This window comes from Salmo salar, chromosome ssa21 (genome assembly GCF_905237065.1).
Source record: "Salmo salar chromosome ssa21, Ssal_v3.1, whole genome shotgun sequence".
Lineage (NCBI taxonomy): Eukaryota > Metazoa > Chordata > Actinopteri > Salmoniformes > Salmonidae > Salmo > Salmo salar.
Window position 1 is genome coordinate 42,625,001 of NC_059462.1, and position 16,743 is coordinate 42,641,743.

At 45.2% G+C, this 16,743-nt stretch overlaps 1 protein-coding gene across 1 annotated transcript in view; it reads left to right on the forward strand.

Annotated features, from left to right (window-relative positions):
* LOC106582372 (inactive phospholipase C-like protein 1) overlaps window positions 1–16,743 on the forward strand; it is a 130,568-nt gene that overhangs the window by 106,179 nt on the left and 7,646 nt on the right. Inside the window, 3 exon segments of the mRNA XM_014165430.2 lie at window positions 1–109; window positions 3,210–3,572; window positions 11,104–11,307. The exon segment at window positions 1–109 is cut by the window's left edge and continues 1,571 nt beyond it. Of these exon segments, the coding sequence (XP_014020905.2) occupies window positions 1–109; window positions 3,210–3,572; window positions 11,104–11,307 (676 nt within the window).

Below are 16,743 nucleotides of genomic sequence, written 5' to 3' on the forward strand. Positions count from 1 at the left end.
CGTAGTTCTGGAGCTGCATGGGGTACCGGCGGACTGCGCTGAGCAACGGACCAGGACTGCAGCACAGAACCAGGATGACCCACTGTTTGATGAGACTTTTGAGTTTCAGGTGAGAGATCAGTAATGTAGACAACACATACACCTGAGATTTCACCAACATATCCTCAGACTAAGAGCACGGTCCAAACACACAACCTGAGTGTTCTTACACTTTAACATCTAATGCACTCCCAACGGACAGTGAAATGATGTCATTACGATCACAAACTGACAGTCATTTCAACCAGTTTTGCCTGCTAAATCTGGACAGACTATGGTCTGTGTTTGTCCCTGATAATAATGACAACACATGAAGCAAACGTCCATTTCATAAGGATACACAACAATACGTTTTATTTGTAAAGAGCCTTTCCACTATTCATCCATCACATGCATTGTTCCCTTCAGAGCTCTCATTCCATTCCCATAGCGACAGACAGACAGAGCTCTCATTCCATTCCCATAGCGACAGACGGACAGAGCTCTCATTCCATTCCCATAGCGACAGACAGACAGAGCTCTCATTCCATTCCCATAGTGACAGACGGACAGAGCTCTCATTCCATTCCCATAGTGACAGACGGACAGAGCTCTCATTCCATTCCCATAGTGACAGACAGACAGAGCTCTCATTCCATTCCCATAGCGACAGACGGACAGAGCTCTCATTCCATTCCCATAGTGACAGACGGACAGAGCTCTCATTCCATTCCCATAGCGACAGACAGACAGAGCTCTCATTCCATTCCCATAGTGACAGACGGACAGAGCTCTCATTCCATTCCCATAGCGACAGACAGACAGAGCTCTCATTCCATTCCCATAGCGACAGACAGACAGAGCTCTCATTCCATTCCCATAGCGACAGACTGACAGAGCTCTCATTCCATTCCCATAGCGACAGACAGACAGAGCTCTCATTCCATTCCCATAGCGACAGACAGACAGAGCTCTCATTCCATTCCCATAGTAACAGACGGACAGAGCTCTCATTCCATTCCCATAGCAACAGACTGACAGAGCTATCATTCCATTCCCATAGCGACAGACAGACAGAGCCATTGTGATTCCCCTGAGCCCTTGTGGGAGATTTAGTTATGAAGACAGATGGTCAGGGATTATACAACACTACCCATGTCGTCATGATGTCAAATGTGGGAATGGAGAGAGAACAGTTGGACAGTAGGTCTACGGTAGTATTGACCAGTGGTGTGGCACGCTAAGCTAGTTGTAGTGCAGATAATAACAATATGTTAAGAACAATGGTCTTATGTTATGAGAATAACAAAGACTAAAAACAAAACATGAACTACAAAGTATTGTAAAAACTTTAACAACTAAGAAAGAAACCAAAGCCAGTGGTTAAGCTCTGTTTAGCTCATTATCCCTGTGGCCAGTAACCTAAGGCTTGGTGGGGGACTAGAAGGTAATGTGGCATGACTCCACAGACACACTCATGAGTCAGAGACACATGGGTCCTCTCTGGGAGCACACACACACAGAGAGAGAGAGAGAGAGAGAGAGAGATGCTGTTTAGACTCCCCTCTTCATGCATGAAGCTTGTGTGTGTGACAGTGCTGGAGGGGCTCTCTCTACCTGAGTAGTCTGTGTTAAATGTTCTCTAGTTCTTCACATGTAGGATCTTCATTTAAGACAGTTTGCTGCAGCAGGAAAATAATCCTACAGCAACAGGAAATGTGGATTATAATTCCAAACTTCAGGAGCCTTTTTAATTAAACATCAAATACACTACACTTTTTTAAATGTCCTGGAAATGTATCCTGCAACATGGTGATCAAATGAAGATCCTACATCTGTACATTGTTATTAGATTGATGGAGCTCCATGCTAAAACATTCAAATCTACACTAGCACAGACTGAGCTGTATAAACTATTGGAACCAAAACTTAAAAAGAACTGATGTTAGCACAAGATAGGGGAAATGTTGGAGTATAATTTACGAAATTACAGTTAATGAAAATGTGCGCTTCATCCAGTATAAATTAATGTATAGAATTTATTATACAAGAGACAAAATTCACAAATTCTACAGCACAACAGCAGCGTCATGTCTTAAGTGTAAAACTAACAATGACTCAACAATCCATGCCTTCTGGGAATGGTATGAAGTCCAAAAGTTATGGGCGGAGCTAGAAAGTTGTCTGTCAGAAGTATTACAATGTAAACATACTTTTAACTTGTCTGTCTGCATATTTCAAGACATGGCATATGAGGGTGTAGTGAGATACACAATGGGCTGGACCATTCTCTTCTCATCTTGAAAAAACATATACTGAAAACTTGGAAATCAATCACTCCACCATCATTTAACACAATGAAAACATCTAATGATTTATTATTGAAATATTGACATAGCATGGGTGACCGAGATAAACAAATTGATACAATTTAAGGCCATGTGGCAAACCATAATACAGGCACTAGGAATGGAGGTGTGAGCATGCAGGTCTGGGTAGAGGACATGTAGTTGTTGTGTGCGTCTCTGTACGTTGTTGTTCATATGTGTAGGTTTGTATTATTTAAAAAAAGTTATGATTAAAAAAATATTATATCAACAAAAAAAAAATCACAAACGTATGTTTAAACACAGCCAGTGGGTTGTGATGGATAGTCAGTCTACCTCCTCCTCTCTACCCTCTCTGGCCTACTACCAAACACATTCATCACACTGAGAGCACAGAAACCAATGGCAGACCAGTATGTGTGTGTGGGTTTCTGTCTGTGTGTGGGTGTGTTTTATTGGATGTTTATGTGTCAGAATGAACTGCTCTCTGTGTCTCCTCTCACAATGCGTATGTATAGCCACACTAACCCAGCCATAAGTCCTGCTACTGCCAGTGGGTGTTCTAGTTCATATATTCCTGACCATGTACAAGGTTTTATTCCAATGTATTTCATTTGTCTGATTAATACTGTTTGTACTGATGCCACCCACAGTTAATAGTGTGTGAGCGTGAGTGCATGTGCATACCTGAATATGTGCCTATGTGTGATATTGAATGTACAAATATACTGGATGTTGATGTCATGGATAATATGATGTGGCCTGGGGGAATGAAGAGACATCACCATCCAACAGTATTGGGTAACAATCCTGGAAATGTATCTGTTGCTGCACATGTGATTGGTTGCTGTCTGTCCTTCCCAGGTGAACATGCCGGAGTTGGCGCTCCTCCGCTTCGTGGTATTGGACGATGACTACATCGGAGACGACTTCATTGGCCAGTACAGCGTGGCCTTCGAGTGCCTTCAGCCGGGCTACCGCAACGTGCCCCTGCTGGGTCTGGAGGGAGACCCCTTGCCCCATGCCAGCCTATTCGTCCATGTGGCTGTGACCAACCGGCGAGGGGGGGGCAAGGCCCAGAGAAGGGGTCTGTCTGTGCGGAGAGGGGTGCGGCGGGGGCGAGAGTACGTGACCCTGCGGAACACGGGTATTAAAGCTCTGGATGATACGTTCCGCCCCGCTAGCACCCCTCTCAAGGAGGCCACGGACTTGCGGGAGGATGCACAGGTGAGGGGTCAAAGGTTAATTAGATTTCTCACACACTTGCTGCGTTGCGAAGAAGTCCCTCACTTCCATGTAGTATAGACTGGCTCACTTCCCCTCATGGATTTCCAGTCATCTGATTAGTGTAATCGTGGGGCTAGAGGGAGTTTCCACCATAATTTATTGTATTTTCACCTTTATTTAACCAGGTAGGCTAGTTGAGAACAAGTTCTCATTTACAACTGCGAACTGGCCAAGATAAAGCAAAGCAGTGCGTCACAAACAACAACACAGAGTTAGACATGGAATAAACACACATACAGTCAATAATACAATAGAAAAAAGCCTATATACAGTGTGTGCAAATGAGGTAGGATAAGGGAGGTAAGGCAATAAATAGGCCATAGTGGCAAAATAATTACAATATAGCAATTAAACACTGGAGTGATAGATGTGCAGAAGATGAATGTGCAAGTAGAGATACTGGGGTGCAAAGGAGCAAAATAAATAACAGTATGGGGATGAGGTAGCTGGATAGGCTATTTACAGATGGGCTATGTACAGGTGCAGTGATCTGTGAGCTGCTCTGACAGCTGGTGCTTAAAGTTAGTGAGGGAGATATGCGTCTCCAGCTTCAGTGATTTTTGCAGTTCGTTCCAGTCATCAATCTATCACTTGTCTGTTCCTTTTTAACAATGGACATCTAATTAGCATAATACTAAAAAGTCCCAACAAAATCTGTCAGTTTAAGATATTAAACGTATTAGTTTATTGAATGGGCTGCGTCTCAATCCACTGCATCCGCCGATGTCGCCCTTCTGCATCTGTGGTGAACGGTGTCAGAGCGAGAGTGGTGTTTGTCAGACCATAAGACATCCCAAATACCTTTCTTCTGTAGCATCTGAACGGTTTGACCTACAAACTATTATGACCCCTCTAACTCATACGAACACGACGGTGTTCTCCGTTCTGCTCTACGACCCCCACAAGCCTCACGGGACTCATCTGAAGTCGCTACAGACGATCTGCCAACTTCTGTTTGTAACGTCCGAACAGTTTGGGCTACACACTGATATGACCCCTCTGTGGAAAGGTGAGTCTCTCACAAACATGTACGTTAGTTGTTTTGCTCCAGGATGCCCACAAGCCTCACAAGACTAGTCTGAAGGTAGTCAGGTAGCAGTTTCAAAAATGAATGGAAGTATATATGGAGACTGTTTAGTGCCTAAAATAAGGGGTTAAAAACATCAACAACAAACAAAACTGGTTTCCTGGTCTTTCATATATCGCTCAGATATAGGACAGACACTACAGAACAAACTTCCTTCAGATTTTTGGGGACTATCCATTTATCCATGCATGTTATTCAATGCATTTCTATGGGCCAAATGAATTGTTTAATCAAATACATTTTGTATATATTTTTTTATACCTGAAGGGGTCCTAAAATATCAAATATGTAAATGATCCATGGTATGACCATCTTAAAACACTTCCATATGTTAGGTTAGTAAACCCCCCCCCCCCCCCCGCGCTTAGACGCTAGAGGGCTAATATAGATAACCAAATGCATTTAACTTAATATTGAAATGAACAAATACATTTCAATACATTTTCCTGCCTGAACAGATGGTGCTGTTGTGTTCTAGTTAGTCAGTGGTGAAATAGGGCTTGTAAAGCATGAGTCTTGGAGGAGTGTGATTTGGGCTAGAGTAGATTGTATGACTGTGCTGGAATCAGACGCTACCTGTGAGTAGAGACAGAGGAGGATTATACACTAGTCTATAAATACCAGAGAAGATAAGTCATAGATCTGGTCAGAGCACAGACCCGCTTATCTCTATTATACACAATCACTCGCTCTGTCCCACACACACACACACACACACACACACACACTAAGGCTGCACGATTATGGGCAAAAAATGCAATTTCAATTTTTGCTGAAAATATTGAGATTATAATCAAATGTTATTTGTCACATGTGTTTAGCAGATGTTATTGCTGGTGTAGCGAAATGCTTGTGTTTCTAGCTCCAACTGTGCAGTAATATCTGACAAGTATTATCTATCAATACACACAATCTAAAGTAAAGGAATGGAATTAAGAATATATAAATATTTGGACGAGCAATGTCAGAGTGGCATAGAATAAGATACAGTAGATGAGTAATCCAAATATGAACATATTATTAAAATGACTAGTGTTCCATTTATTAAAGTGACTTGCGATATAGATCAAAACACTTGGGTGAATCATATAAATAACATGATTTATGTTAAGAAGCAAAATGGAAAGCAGCATTGTTCTTGTTTGGAACAATGTGTTGACAGCACTTGACCTAACAGAACCTCATGGAAACTTAGAGTGAATCTAACAGCAAGGAGGGGGAGCTGCGCAGGTTGAGTGACAGGGGGCGGGGCTTTGTGTGTGGGAAGCAGCCACAAGAGGAGAGAAAGATAAATGCTGAGTGGCATTTCAAAATATTGCATGCTTCTGCGATAATGATATTACACATGTCAATATTGTGATTTCCATGTGAATTCCATTAATTGTGCAGCACTAACGCACCCACCCACACAGTCGAACACACATGTCCACATACTACAATCTCTCCTTTTTCTCTGTCTCTCTCTCTCTCTCTCTCTCGGTCTGTCTCTCTCTCTCTCTCTCTCTTTCTGCCTCTGTCTCTCTCTCTCGCTCACTGTCTCTGTCTGTGTCTCTCTGTGTCTCTCTCTCTCTCTCTCTCTCTCTCTGTCTCTCTCTCTCCGTCTGTCTCTCTCTTTCTCTGTCTCTCTCTCTCTCTGTCATGTGTCCAGCTGTATTCTCATCTGCCACAGTCTGTTATTAATCATAATGTGTACACACACACACACACACACACACACACACACACACACACACACACACACACACACACACACACACCTCACAACCAACCCACTCTGATCTCAGGTGGGCTGTGGTAATCACTAATGGGAGTGCTGGTCCAGTTGTTTTGGCAGTGTGTCTGATCTCTGTGTTTTGGCAGTGTGTCTGATCTCTGTGTTTTGGCAGTGTGTCTGATCTCTGTGTTTTGGCAGTGTGTCTGATCTCTGTGGTTTGGCAGTGTGTCTGATCTCTCAGTGTTTTGGCAGTGTGTCTGATCTCTCAGTGTTTTGGCAGTGTGTCTGATCTCCCAGTGTTTTGGCAGTGTGTCTGATCTCTCAGTGTTTTGGCAGTGTGTCTGATCTCTCAGTGTTTTGGCAGTGTGTCTGATCTCCCAGTTGTTTTGGCAGTGTGTCTGATCTCTCAGTGTTTTGGCAGTGTGTCTGATCTCTCAGTTGTTTTGGCAGTGTGTCTGATCTCCCAGTGTTTTGGCAGTGTGTCTGATCTGTCAGTGTTTTGGCAGTGTGTCTGATCTCTCAGTTGTTTTGGCAGTGTGTCTGATCTCTGTGTTTTGGCAGTGTGTCTGATCTCCCAGTGTTTTGGCAGTGTGTCTGATCTCTCAGTTGTTTTGGCAGTGTGTCTGATCTCCCAGTGTTTTGGCAGTGTGTCTGATCTCCCAGTTGTTTTGGCAGTGTGTCTGATCTCCCAGTTGTTTTGGCAGTGTGTCTGATCTCCCAGTTGTTTTGGCAGTGTGTCTGATCTCTCAGTGTTTTGGCAGTGTGTCTGATCTCCCAGTGTTTTGGCAGTGTGTCTGATCTCCCAGTGTTTTGGCAGTGTGTCTGATCTCCCAGTTGTTTTGGCAGTGTGTCTGATCTCCCAGTTGTTTTGGCAGTGTGTCTGATCTCCCAGTTGTTTTGGCAGTGTGTCTGATCTCCCATTGTTTTGGCAGTGTGTCTGATCTCCCAGTTGTTTTGGCAGTGTGTCTGATCTCTCAGTGTTTTGGCAGTGTGTCTGATCTCTCAGTGTTTTGGCAGTGTGTCTGATCTCCCAGTTGTTTTGGCAGTGTGTCTGATCTCTCAGTGTTTTGGCAGTGTGTCTGATCTCCCATTGTTTTGGCAGTGTGTCTGATCTCCCATTGTTTTGGCAGTGTGTCTGATCTCCCAGTTGTTTTGGCAGTGTGTTTGATCTCCCATTGTTTTGGCAGTGTGTCTGATCTCTCAGTTGTTTTGGCAGTGTGTTTGATCTCCCATTGTTTTGGCAGTGTGTCTGATCTCTCAGTGTTTTGGCAGTGTGTCTGATCTCCCAGTTGTTTTGGCAGTGTGTCTGATCTCCCAGTTGTTTTGGCAGTGTGTCTGATCTCTCAGTTGTTTTGGCAGTGTGTCTGATCTCTCAGTGTTTTGGCAGTGTGTCTGATCTCTCATTTGTTTTGGCAGTGTGTCTGATCTCCTAGTGTTTTGGCAGTGTGTCTGATCTCTCAGTGTTTTGGCAGTGTGTCTGATCTCCCAGTTGTTTTGGCAGTGTGTCTGATCTCTCAGTAGTTTTGGCAGTGTGTCTGATCTCTCAGTGTTTTGGCAGTGTGTCTGATCTGTCAGTGTTTTGGCAGTGTGTCTGATCTCTCAGTTGTTTTGGCAGTGTGTCTGATCTCTGTGTTTTGGCAGTGTGTCTGATCTCCCAGTTGTTTTGGCAGTGTGTCTGATCTCTCAGTGTTTTGGCAGTGTGTCTGATCTCCCAGTTGTTTTGGCAGTGTGTCTGATCTCTCAGTGTTTTGGCAGTGTGTCTGATCTCCCAGTTGTTTTGGCAGTGTGTCTGATCTCCCAGTTGTTTTGGCAGTGTGTCTGATCTCTCAGTTGTTTTGGCAGTGTGTCTGATCTCGCAGTGTTTTGGCAGTGTGTCTGATCTCGCAGTGTTTTGGCAGTGTGTCTGAACTCTCAGTGTTTTGGCAGTGTGTCTGATCTCCCAGTTGTTTTGGCAGTGTGTCTGATCTCTCAGTGTTTTGGCAGTGTGTCTGATCTCTCAGTTGTTTTGGCAGTGTGTCTGATCTCTCAGTGTTTTGGCAGTGTGTCTGATCTCTCAGTTGTTTTGGCAGTGTGTCTGATCTCTCAGTGTTTTGGCAGTGTGTCTGATCTCTCAGTTGTTTTGGCAGTGTGTCTGATCTCTCAGTTGTTTTGGCAGTGTGTCTGATCTCCCAGTTGTTTTGGCAGTGTGTCTGATCTCTCAGTGTTTTGGCAGTGTGTCTGATCTCCCAGTGTTTTGACAGTGTGTCTGATCTCCCAGTTGTTTTGGCAGTGTGTCTGAACTCTCAGTGTTTTGGCAGTGTGTCTGATCTCTCAGTGTTTTTTGGCAGTGTGTCTGATCTCCCAGTGTTTTGGCAGTGTGTCTGATCTCCCAGTGTTTTGGCAGTGTGTCTGATCTCGCAGTGTTTTGGCAGTGTGTCTGATCTCCCAGAGTTTTGGCAGTGTGTCTGATCTCTCAGTGTTTTGGCAGTGTGTCTGATCTCTCAGTTGTTTTGGCAGTGTGTCTGATCTCCCAGTTGTTTTGGCAGTGTGTCTGATCTCTCAGTGTTTTGGCAGTGTGTCTGATCTCTCAGTGTTTTGGCAGTGTGTCTGATCTCTCAGTTGTTTTGGCAGTGTGTCTGATCTCTCAGTTGTTTTGGCAGTGTGTCTGATCTCCCAGTTGTTTTGGCAGTGTGTCTGATCTCCCAGTTGTTTTGGCAGTGTGTCTGATCTCCCAGTTGTTTTGGCAGTGTGTCTGATCTCCCAGTGTTTTGGCAGTGTGTCTGATCTCGCAGTGTTTTGGCAGTGTGTCTGATCTCCCAGTTGTTTTGGCAGTGTGTCTGATCTCCCAGTGTTTTGGCAGTGTGTCTGATCTCCCAGTTGTTTTGGCAGTGTGTCTGATCTCCCAGTTGTTTTGGCAGTGTGTCTGATCTCCCAGTGTTTTGGCAGTGTGTCTGATCTCCCAGTTGTTTTGGCAGTGTGTCTGATCTCCCAGTTGTTTTGGCAGTGTGTCTGATCTCCCAGTGTTTTGGCAGTGTGTCTGATCTCCCAGTGTTTTGGCAGTGTGTCTGATCTCCCAGTTGTTTTGGCAGTGTGTCTGATCTCCCAGTTGTTTTGGCAGTGTGTCTGATCTCTCAGTGTTTTGGCAGTGTGTCTGATCTCCCAGTTGTTTTGGCAGTGTGTCTGATCTCCCAGTTGTTTTGGCAGTGTGTCTGATCTCCCAGTTGTTTTGGCAGTGTGTCTGATCTCGCAGTGTTTTGGCAGTGTGTCTGATCTCCCAGTGGTTTGGCAGTGTGTCTGATCTCTCAGTGTTTTGGCAGTGTGTCTGATCTCCCAGTTGTTTTGGCAGTGTGTCTGATCTCCCAGTTGTTTTGGCAGTGTGTCTGAACTCTCAGTGTTTTGGCAGTGTGTCTGATCTCGCAGTGTTTCTTGGCAGTGTGTCTGATCTCCCAGTTGTTTTGGCAGTGTGTCTGATCTCTCAGTTGTTTTGGCAGTGTGTCTGATCTCCCAGTTGTTTTGGCAGTGTGTCTGATCTCCCAGTTGTTTTGGCAGTGTGTCTGATCTCCCAGTTGTTTTGGCAGTGTGTCTGATCTCCCAGTTGTTTTGGCAGTGTGTCTGATCTCCCAGTTGTTTTGGCAGTGTGTCTGATCTCCCAGTGTTTTGGCAGTGTGTCTGATCTCGCAGTGTTTTGGCAGTGTGTCTGATCTCCCAGTGGTTTGGCAGTGTGTCTGATCTCTCAGTGTTTTGGCAGTGTGTCTGATCTCCCAGTTGTTTTGGCAGTGTGTCTGATCTCCCAGTGTTTTGGCAGTGTGTCTGATCTCCCAGTGTTTTGGCAGTGTGTCTGATCTCCCAGTTGTTTTGGCAGTGTGTCTGAACTCTCAGTGTTTTGGCAGTGTGTCTGATCTCCCAGTGTTTTGGCAGTGTGTCTGATCTCCCAGTTGTTTTGGCAGTGTGTCTGATCTCTCAGTGTTTTGGCAGTGTGTCTGATCTCCCAGTGTTTTGGCAGTGTGTCTGATCTCCCAGTTGTTTTGGCAGTGTGTCTGATCTCTCAGTGTTTTGGCAGTGTGTCTGATCTCTCAGTTGTTTTGGCAGTGTGTCTGATCTCTCAGTGTTTTGGCAGTGTGTCTGATCTCTCAGTTGTTTTGGCAGTGTGTCTGATCTCCCAGTTGTTTTGGCAGTGTGTCTGATCTCTCAGTAGAGACCTCTGAGAGAGCCCAGTAAGCTCCCTCCATTCCTCCCTCCCTTCCAAACACATTAGCTAGTACAGTAAATGTTCAGCATGGATGCTTTCATGTCTACTCTCCTCAGTGACCCTAGCCTAGGTATTAAGGGGCTCACCCAAGTGCCTCGTTACCTGGTTTAGAATGACCTGAACCTGACCAGAGATTGGCCTGACATTCTCACAGACAATAGGAGGTGTTCTATGTGTTATAATCTGTGCTTGACCTGATTTATAGTGTATGTGTGGTGTGAGTTTACACCTTATCTGATGCTGTGATTTCATATCCTCTCTTAGTCTGGACTTTTTCAGGTCACATGGATAGAAAAAAACACCTGAGTGTATATACCTATAATACCCTGCATCTGATATCTCTCTCTCTCTCTCTCTCTCTCTCTCTCTCTCTCTCTCTCTCTCTCTCTCTCTCTCTCTCTCTCTCTCTCTCTCTCTCTCTCTCTCTCTTTCTCTCTCCCAGAGGGCCAGTATGACTTTCAAGGAGCATTGTGGGCTCCCCCCAGTGGCCAAGCTGAAGCAGTGCATCCAAAGCCTGGCCACGCGGCTTCAGACCCCAGAGGGCCCTCCGGGGGCCAGCATGACCCTGAAGGACGGCTACCCCCACTTGGAGGCCCTGGGCAGCATCACTGACACCACGCGCAAACTACTGAGCCACTATGATATGGTAGGGAATGCATGGGGAGAGAGTGAGCGAGAGATATGGTGGGGAATGCATGGGGAGAGAGTGAGAGAGAGATATGGTGGGGAATGCATGGGGAGAGAGTGAGAGAGAGATATGGTGGGGAATGCATGGGGAGAGAGTGAGAGAGAGATGCGGTGGGGAATGCATGGGGAGAGAGTGAGAGAGAGATATGGTGGGGAATGCATGGGGAGAGAGTGAGAGAGAGATACAGTGGGGAATGCATGGGGAGAGAGTGAGAGAGAGATATGGTGGGGAATGCATGGGGAGAGAGTGAGAGAGAGATGCGGTGGGGAATGCATGGGGAGAGAGTGAGAGAGAGATATGGTGGGGAATGCATGGGGAGAGAGTGAGAGAGAGATATGGTGGGGAATGCATGGGGAGAGAGTGAGAGAGAGATATGGTGGGGAATGCATGGGGAGAGAGTGAGAGAGAGATATGGTGGGGAATGCATGGGGAGAGAGTGAGAGAGAGATATGGTGGGGAATGCATGGGGAGAGAGTGAGCGAGAGATATGGTGGGGAATGCATGGGGAGAGAGTGAGAGAGAGATATGGTGGGGAATGCATATTGATATAGATGTGTTATAACACTATGAGAGAGAGAGAGGGAGAGATAGAGAGACTTGTAGGCGTATGTTTGTTCACCCACGTCTTCTGTACACATGCACACACACCATTTGCTAGAGAGAGGCATGTATACACACACACACGCACACACACACCCACATCCTCCTCTCCAGCAGTGTTTCCTCCCACAGCTGGAGAGAGGACTAGGAGAGATATATAATTGAGACAGAGGACAGAGAGGGAGAGAGGACAGAGAGGGAGAGAGGACAGAGAGAGGGAGAGAGGACAGACAGAGAGAGGGAGAGAGGACAGACACAGAGAGGGAGAGAGGACAGACAGAGAGAGGACAGACAGAGAGAGGGAGGGAGAGAAGACAGAGGGAGAGAAGACAGAGGGAGAGAGGACTGAGGAAGAGAGGACTGAGAGAGAAGGAGAGAGGACTGAGAGAGAAGGAGAGAGGACTGAGAGAGGGAGAGAGGACTGAGAGAGAAGGAGAGAGGACTGAGAGACAGGGAGAGAGAACTGAGAGACAGGGAGAGAGAACTGAGAAACAGGGAGAGAGGCCTGAGAGACAGGGAGAGAGGCCTGAGAGACAGGGAGAGAGACAGTGGGAGAGACAGAGGACTGAGATACAGAGAGAGGGAAAGAGGAGAGAGGGAAAGAAGACAGAGGGAGAGAGGACAGAGAGACAGAGGGAAGTGCACATTCATTATTTCATGACTTCATTGTGTGAATTGTTTGCGTTTGATTGTTAGTGTCTATCAATTCTCTGTTACATGTATTACCTGTAGGACATTTACTGTTCATTCCTATCATTTCTCATCTACAATGTTTGTTACTTTGGTAACAATCATTTCTGTTAATGCATTCAATATTATTATTCCAGTCTTACCGTTCTAATTGTCCGTGTGGACACATTGTTGGCAAAACCTATAACATGTTTTGGTGAATTTAGTCATCGTCTTTTGTTTGGAGCGCTCCTGTCAATGTTGTGTAAGGCTGCGCACGCATAGAAGTAGTAGGCCTATAGGCTACCTGGTCTGCACGCATAGAAGTAGTAGACCTATAGGCTACCTGGTCTGCACGCATAGAAGTAGTAGACCTATAGGCTACCTGGTCTGCACGCATAGAAGTAGTAGGCCTATAGGCTACCTGGTCTGCACGCATAGAAGTAGTAGACCTATAGGCTACCTGGTCTGCACGCATAGAAGTAGTAGACCTATAGGCTACCTGGTCTGCACACATAGAAGTAGTAGACCTATAGGCTACCTGGTCTGCACGCATAGAAGTAGTAGACCTATAGGCTACCTGGTCTGCACACATAGAAGTAGTAGGCCTATAGGCTACCTGGTCTGCACACATAGAAGTAGTAGACCTATAGGCTACCTGGTCTGCACGCATAGAAGTAGACCTATAGGCTACCTGGTCTGCACACATAGAAGTAGTAGGCCTATAGGCTACCTGGTCTGCACACATAGAAGTAGACCTATAGGCTACCTGGTCTGCACACATAGAAGTAGTAGACCTATAGGCTACCTGGTCTGCACACATAGAAGTAGTAGGCCTATAGGCTACCTGGTCTGCACACATAGAAGTAGACCTATAGGCTACCTGGTCTGCACACATAGAAGTAGTAGACCTATAGGCTACCTGGTCTGCACACATAGAAGTAGTAGGCCTATAGGCTACCTGGTCTGCACACATAGAAGTAGACCTATAGGCTACCTGGTCTGCACGCATAGTAGTAGTAGGCCTATAGGCTACCTGGTCTGCACGCATAGAAGTAGACCTATAGGCTACCTGGTCTGCACACATAGAAGTAGTAGGCCTATAGGCTACCTGGTCTGCAGACATAGAAGTAGACCTATAGGCTACCTGGTCTGCACGCATAGTAGTAGTAGGCCTATAGGCTACCTGGTCTGCACGCATAGAAGTAGACCTATAGGCTACCTGGTCTGCACGCATAGAAGTAGTAGGCTATAGTCTACCTGGTCTGCACGCATAGAAGTAGTAGGCCTATAGGCTACCTGGTCTGCACACAAATGTAGGTATAGAAATGTGCCCATTTGGGGATCTGATAGTATTTCTGATTGGCTTAACGCACCACACTAATGAGCTGTGGAGCTTCTCTTCACCTTAAACAGCAAGCAAACAATGTCTGTTTTTACATCTATTGAGAATGACAAAAGTTCCTCAATGTATTTGAAAAATCTTTCCAGCTCTCTCCCTTTGTAAAACCACTCAGTGTGAAGGGGGAAATGTCATGGTCTGATCCAGTGGAAAGTCATAAAATAGGCCTACCTGATTACTTCTTGTCAGTACTTGACTTGGACTGAAATAGGTTCCGGTACTCATTTTGGGTGCTGGTACTGTTTATATTTAGGTGCAGGAGCTACACAATACGTTTGAGCTAAAATTATTTTTATTTATTTATTTTTATCCCTAACGGGCTCGGGAGAGGCGAAGGTCGTATGATTTTAGTGGCAAAGCAGAATAAATAAATGTAAATGAGGTGAACTCCCAGCAGAGCCCCAAGTCCGATGGGTATATTCCCTCTGTCCTGTTGATGTTAATGTGGTGATGTTCTCCGTATCCATAGCCAGAATGATTTTGCAGTGCATGATGACCGAGCAGGTTTCCTCGGTCATCAGAGAGGTTTTTATTTCATTTGATTTAAACCTTTATTTAACTAGGCAAGTCAGTTAAGAACAAATTCTTATTTACAATGACGGCCTACCAAAAGGCAAAAGGCCTCCTGCGGGGACGGGGGCTGGGATTAAAACTAGAAATATAGGACAAAACACACATCACGACAAGAGAGACAACACAACACTAAATAAAGAGAGACCTAAGACAACAACATAGCATGGCAGCAACACATGACAACACAGCATAGTAGCAACACAACATGACAACATGGCAGCAGGACAACATGGCAGCAGCACAACATGGCAGCAGCACAACATGGTAGCAACACAACATGACAACATGGCAGCAGCACAACATGGCAGCAGCACAACATGGCAGCAGCACAAAACATGGTACAAATATTATTGGGCACAGACAACAGGACAAAGGGCATGAATGTAGAGACAATAATACATGATGCGATGCAGCCACAACTGTCAGTAAGAGTGTCCATGATTGAGTCTTTGAATGAAGAGATGGAGTTAAACTGTCCAGTTTGAGTGTTTGTAGCAGCTCGTTCCAGTCGCTAGCTGCAGTGAACTGGAAAGAGGAGCGACCCAGGTATGTGTGTGCTTAGAGAACCTTTAACAGAATGTGACTGGCAGAACGGGTGTTGTATGTGGCGGATGAGGGCTGCAGTAGGTATCTCAGATAGGGAGGAGTGAGGCCTAAGAGGGTTTTATAAGTAAGAACCAGTGGGTCTTGCGACGGGTATACAGAGATGATCAGTTTACAGAGGAGTATAGAGTGCAGTGATGTGTCCTTGGTGATGGATCATTGGTGGATCATTGGTGGGAAATCTGATGGCCGGATGATAAAGAACATCTAGCCGCTCGAGAGCACCCTTACCTGCCGATCTATAAATTATGTCTCCGTAATCTAGCATTGGTAGGATGGTCACCTGAATCAGGGTTAGTTTGGCAGCTGGGGTGAAAGAGGAGCGATTACGATAGAGGAAACCAAGTCTAGATGTAATCTTAGTGTGCAGCTTTGATATGTGCTGAGAGAAGGACAGTGTACCGTCTAGCCATACTCCCAAGTACTTGTTTGAGGTGATTACCTCAAGCTACAAACCCTCAGAGGAAGTAATCACACCTGTGGGGAGAGGAACATTAATCTTACCAAACCACATGACCTTTGTTTTGGAGGTGTTCAGAACAAGGTTAAAGGCAGAGAAAGCTTGTTGGACACTATGAAAGCTTTGTTGTAGAGCGTTTAACACAAAATCCGGGCAGGGCCAGCTTAGTATAAGACTGTACCATCTGCATATAAATGGATGAGGGAGTTTCCTACAGCCTGAGCCATGTTGTTGATGTAAATTGAGAAGAACGTGGGCCTAGGATTGAGCCTTGGGGTACTCCGTTGGTGACAGGCAGTGGCTGAGACAGCAGATGTTCTGACTTTAATCACCGAGCCTTTTGAGAGAGGTAATTAGCAAACCAGGCCTAAGACCCTTCAGAGACACCAATACTCCTTAACCTCTCTAGGCTAGGCGGGACGAATTCGTCCCACCTACGTAACAGCCACTGCCAGCCTGTGGCGCGATTTTCAAAACCTTAAAAATCCTATTACTTCAATTTCTCAAACATATGACTATTTTACAGCCATTTAAAGACAAGACTCTCGTTAATCTAACCACACTGTCCGATTTCAAAAAGGCTTTACAACGAAAGCAAAACATTAGATTATGTCAGCAGAGTACCAAGCCAGAAATAATCAGACACCCATTTTTCAAGCCAGCATATAATGTCACCAAAACCCAGAAGACAGCTAAATGCAGCACTCACCTTTGATGATCTTCATCAGATGACAACCCTAGGACATTATGTTATACAATACATGCATGTTTTGTTCAATCAAGTTCATATTTATATCAAAAACCAGCTTTTTTACATTAGCATGTGACGTTCAGAACTAGCATACCCCCCGCAAACTTCCGGGGAATTCGCTAACATTTTACTAAATTACTCACGATAAACGTTCACAAAAAGCATAACAATTATTTTAAGAATTATAGATACAGACCTCCTCTATGCACTCGATATGTCCGATTTTAAAATAGCTTTTTGGTGAAAGCACATTTTGCAATATTCTAAGTACATAGCCCAGGCATCACGGGCTCGCTATTTAGACACCCGGCAAGTTTAGCACTCACCATAATCATA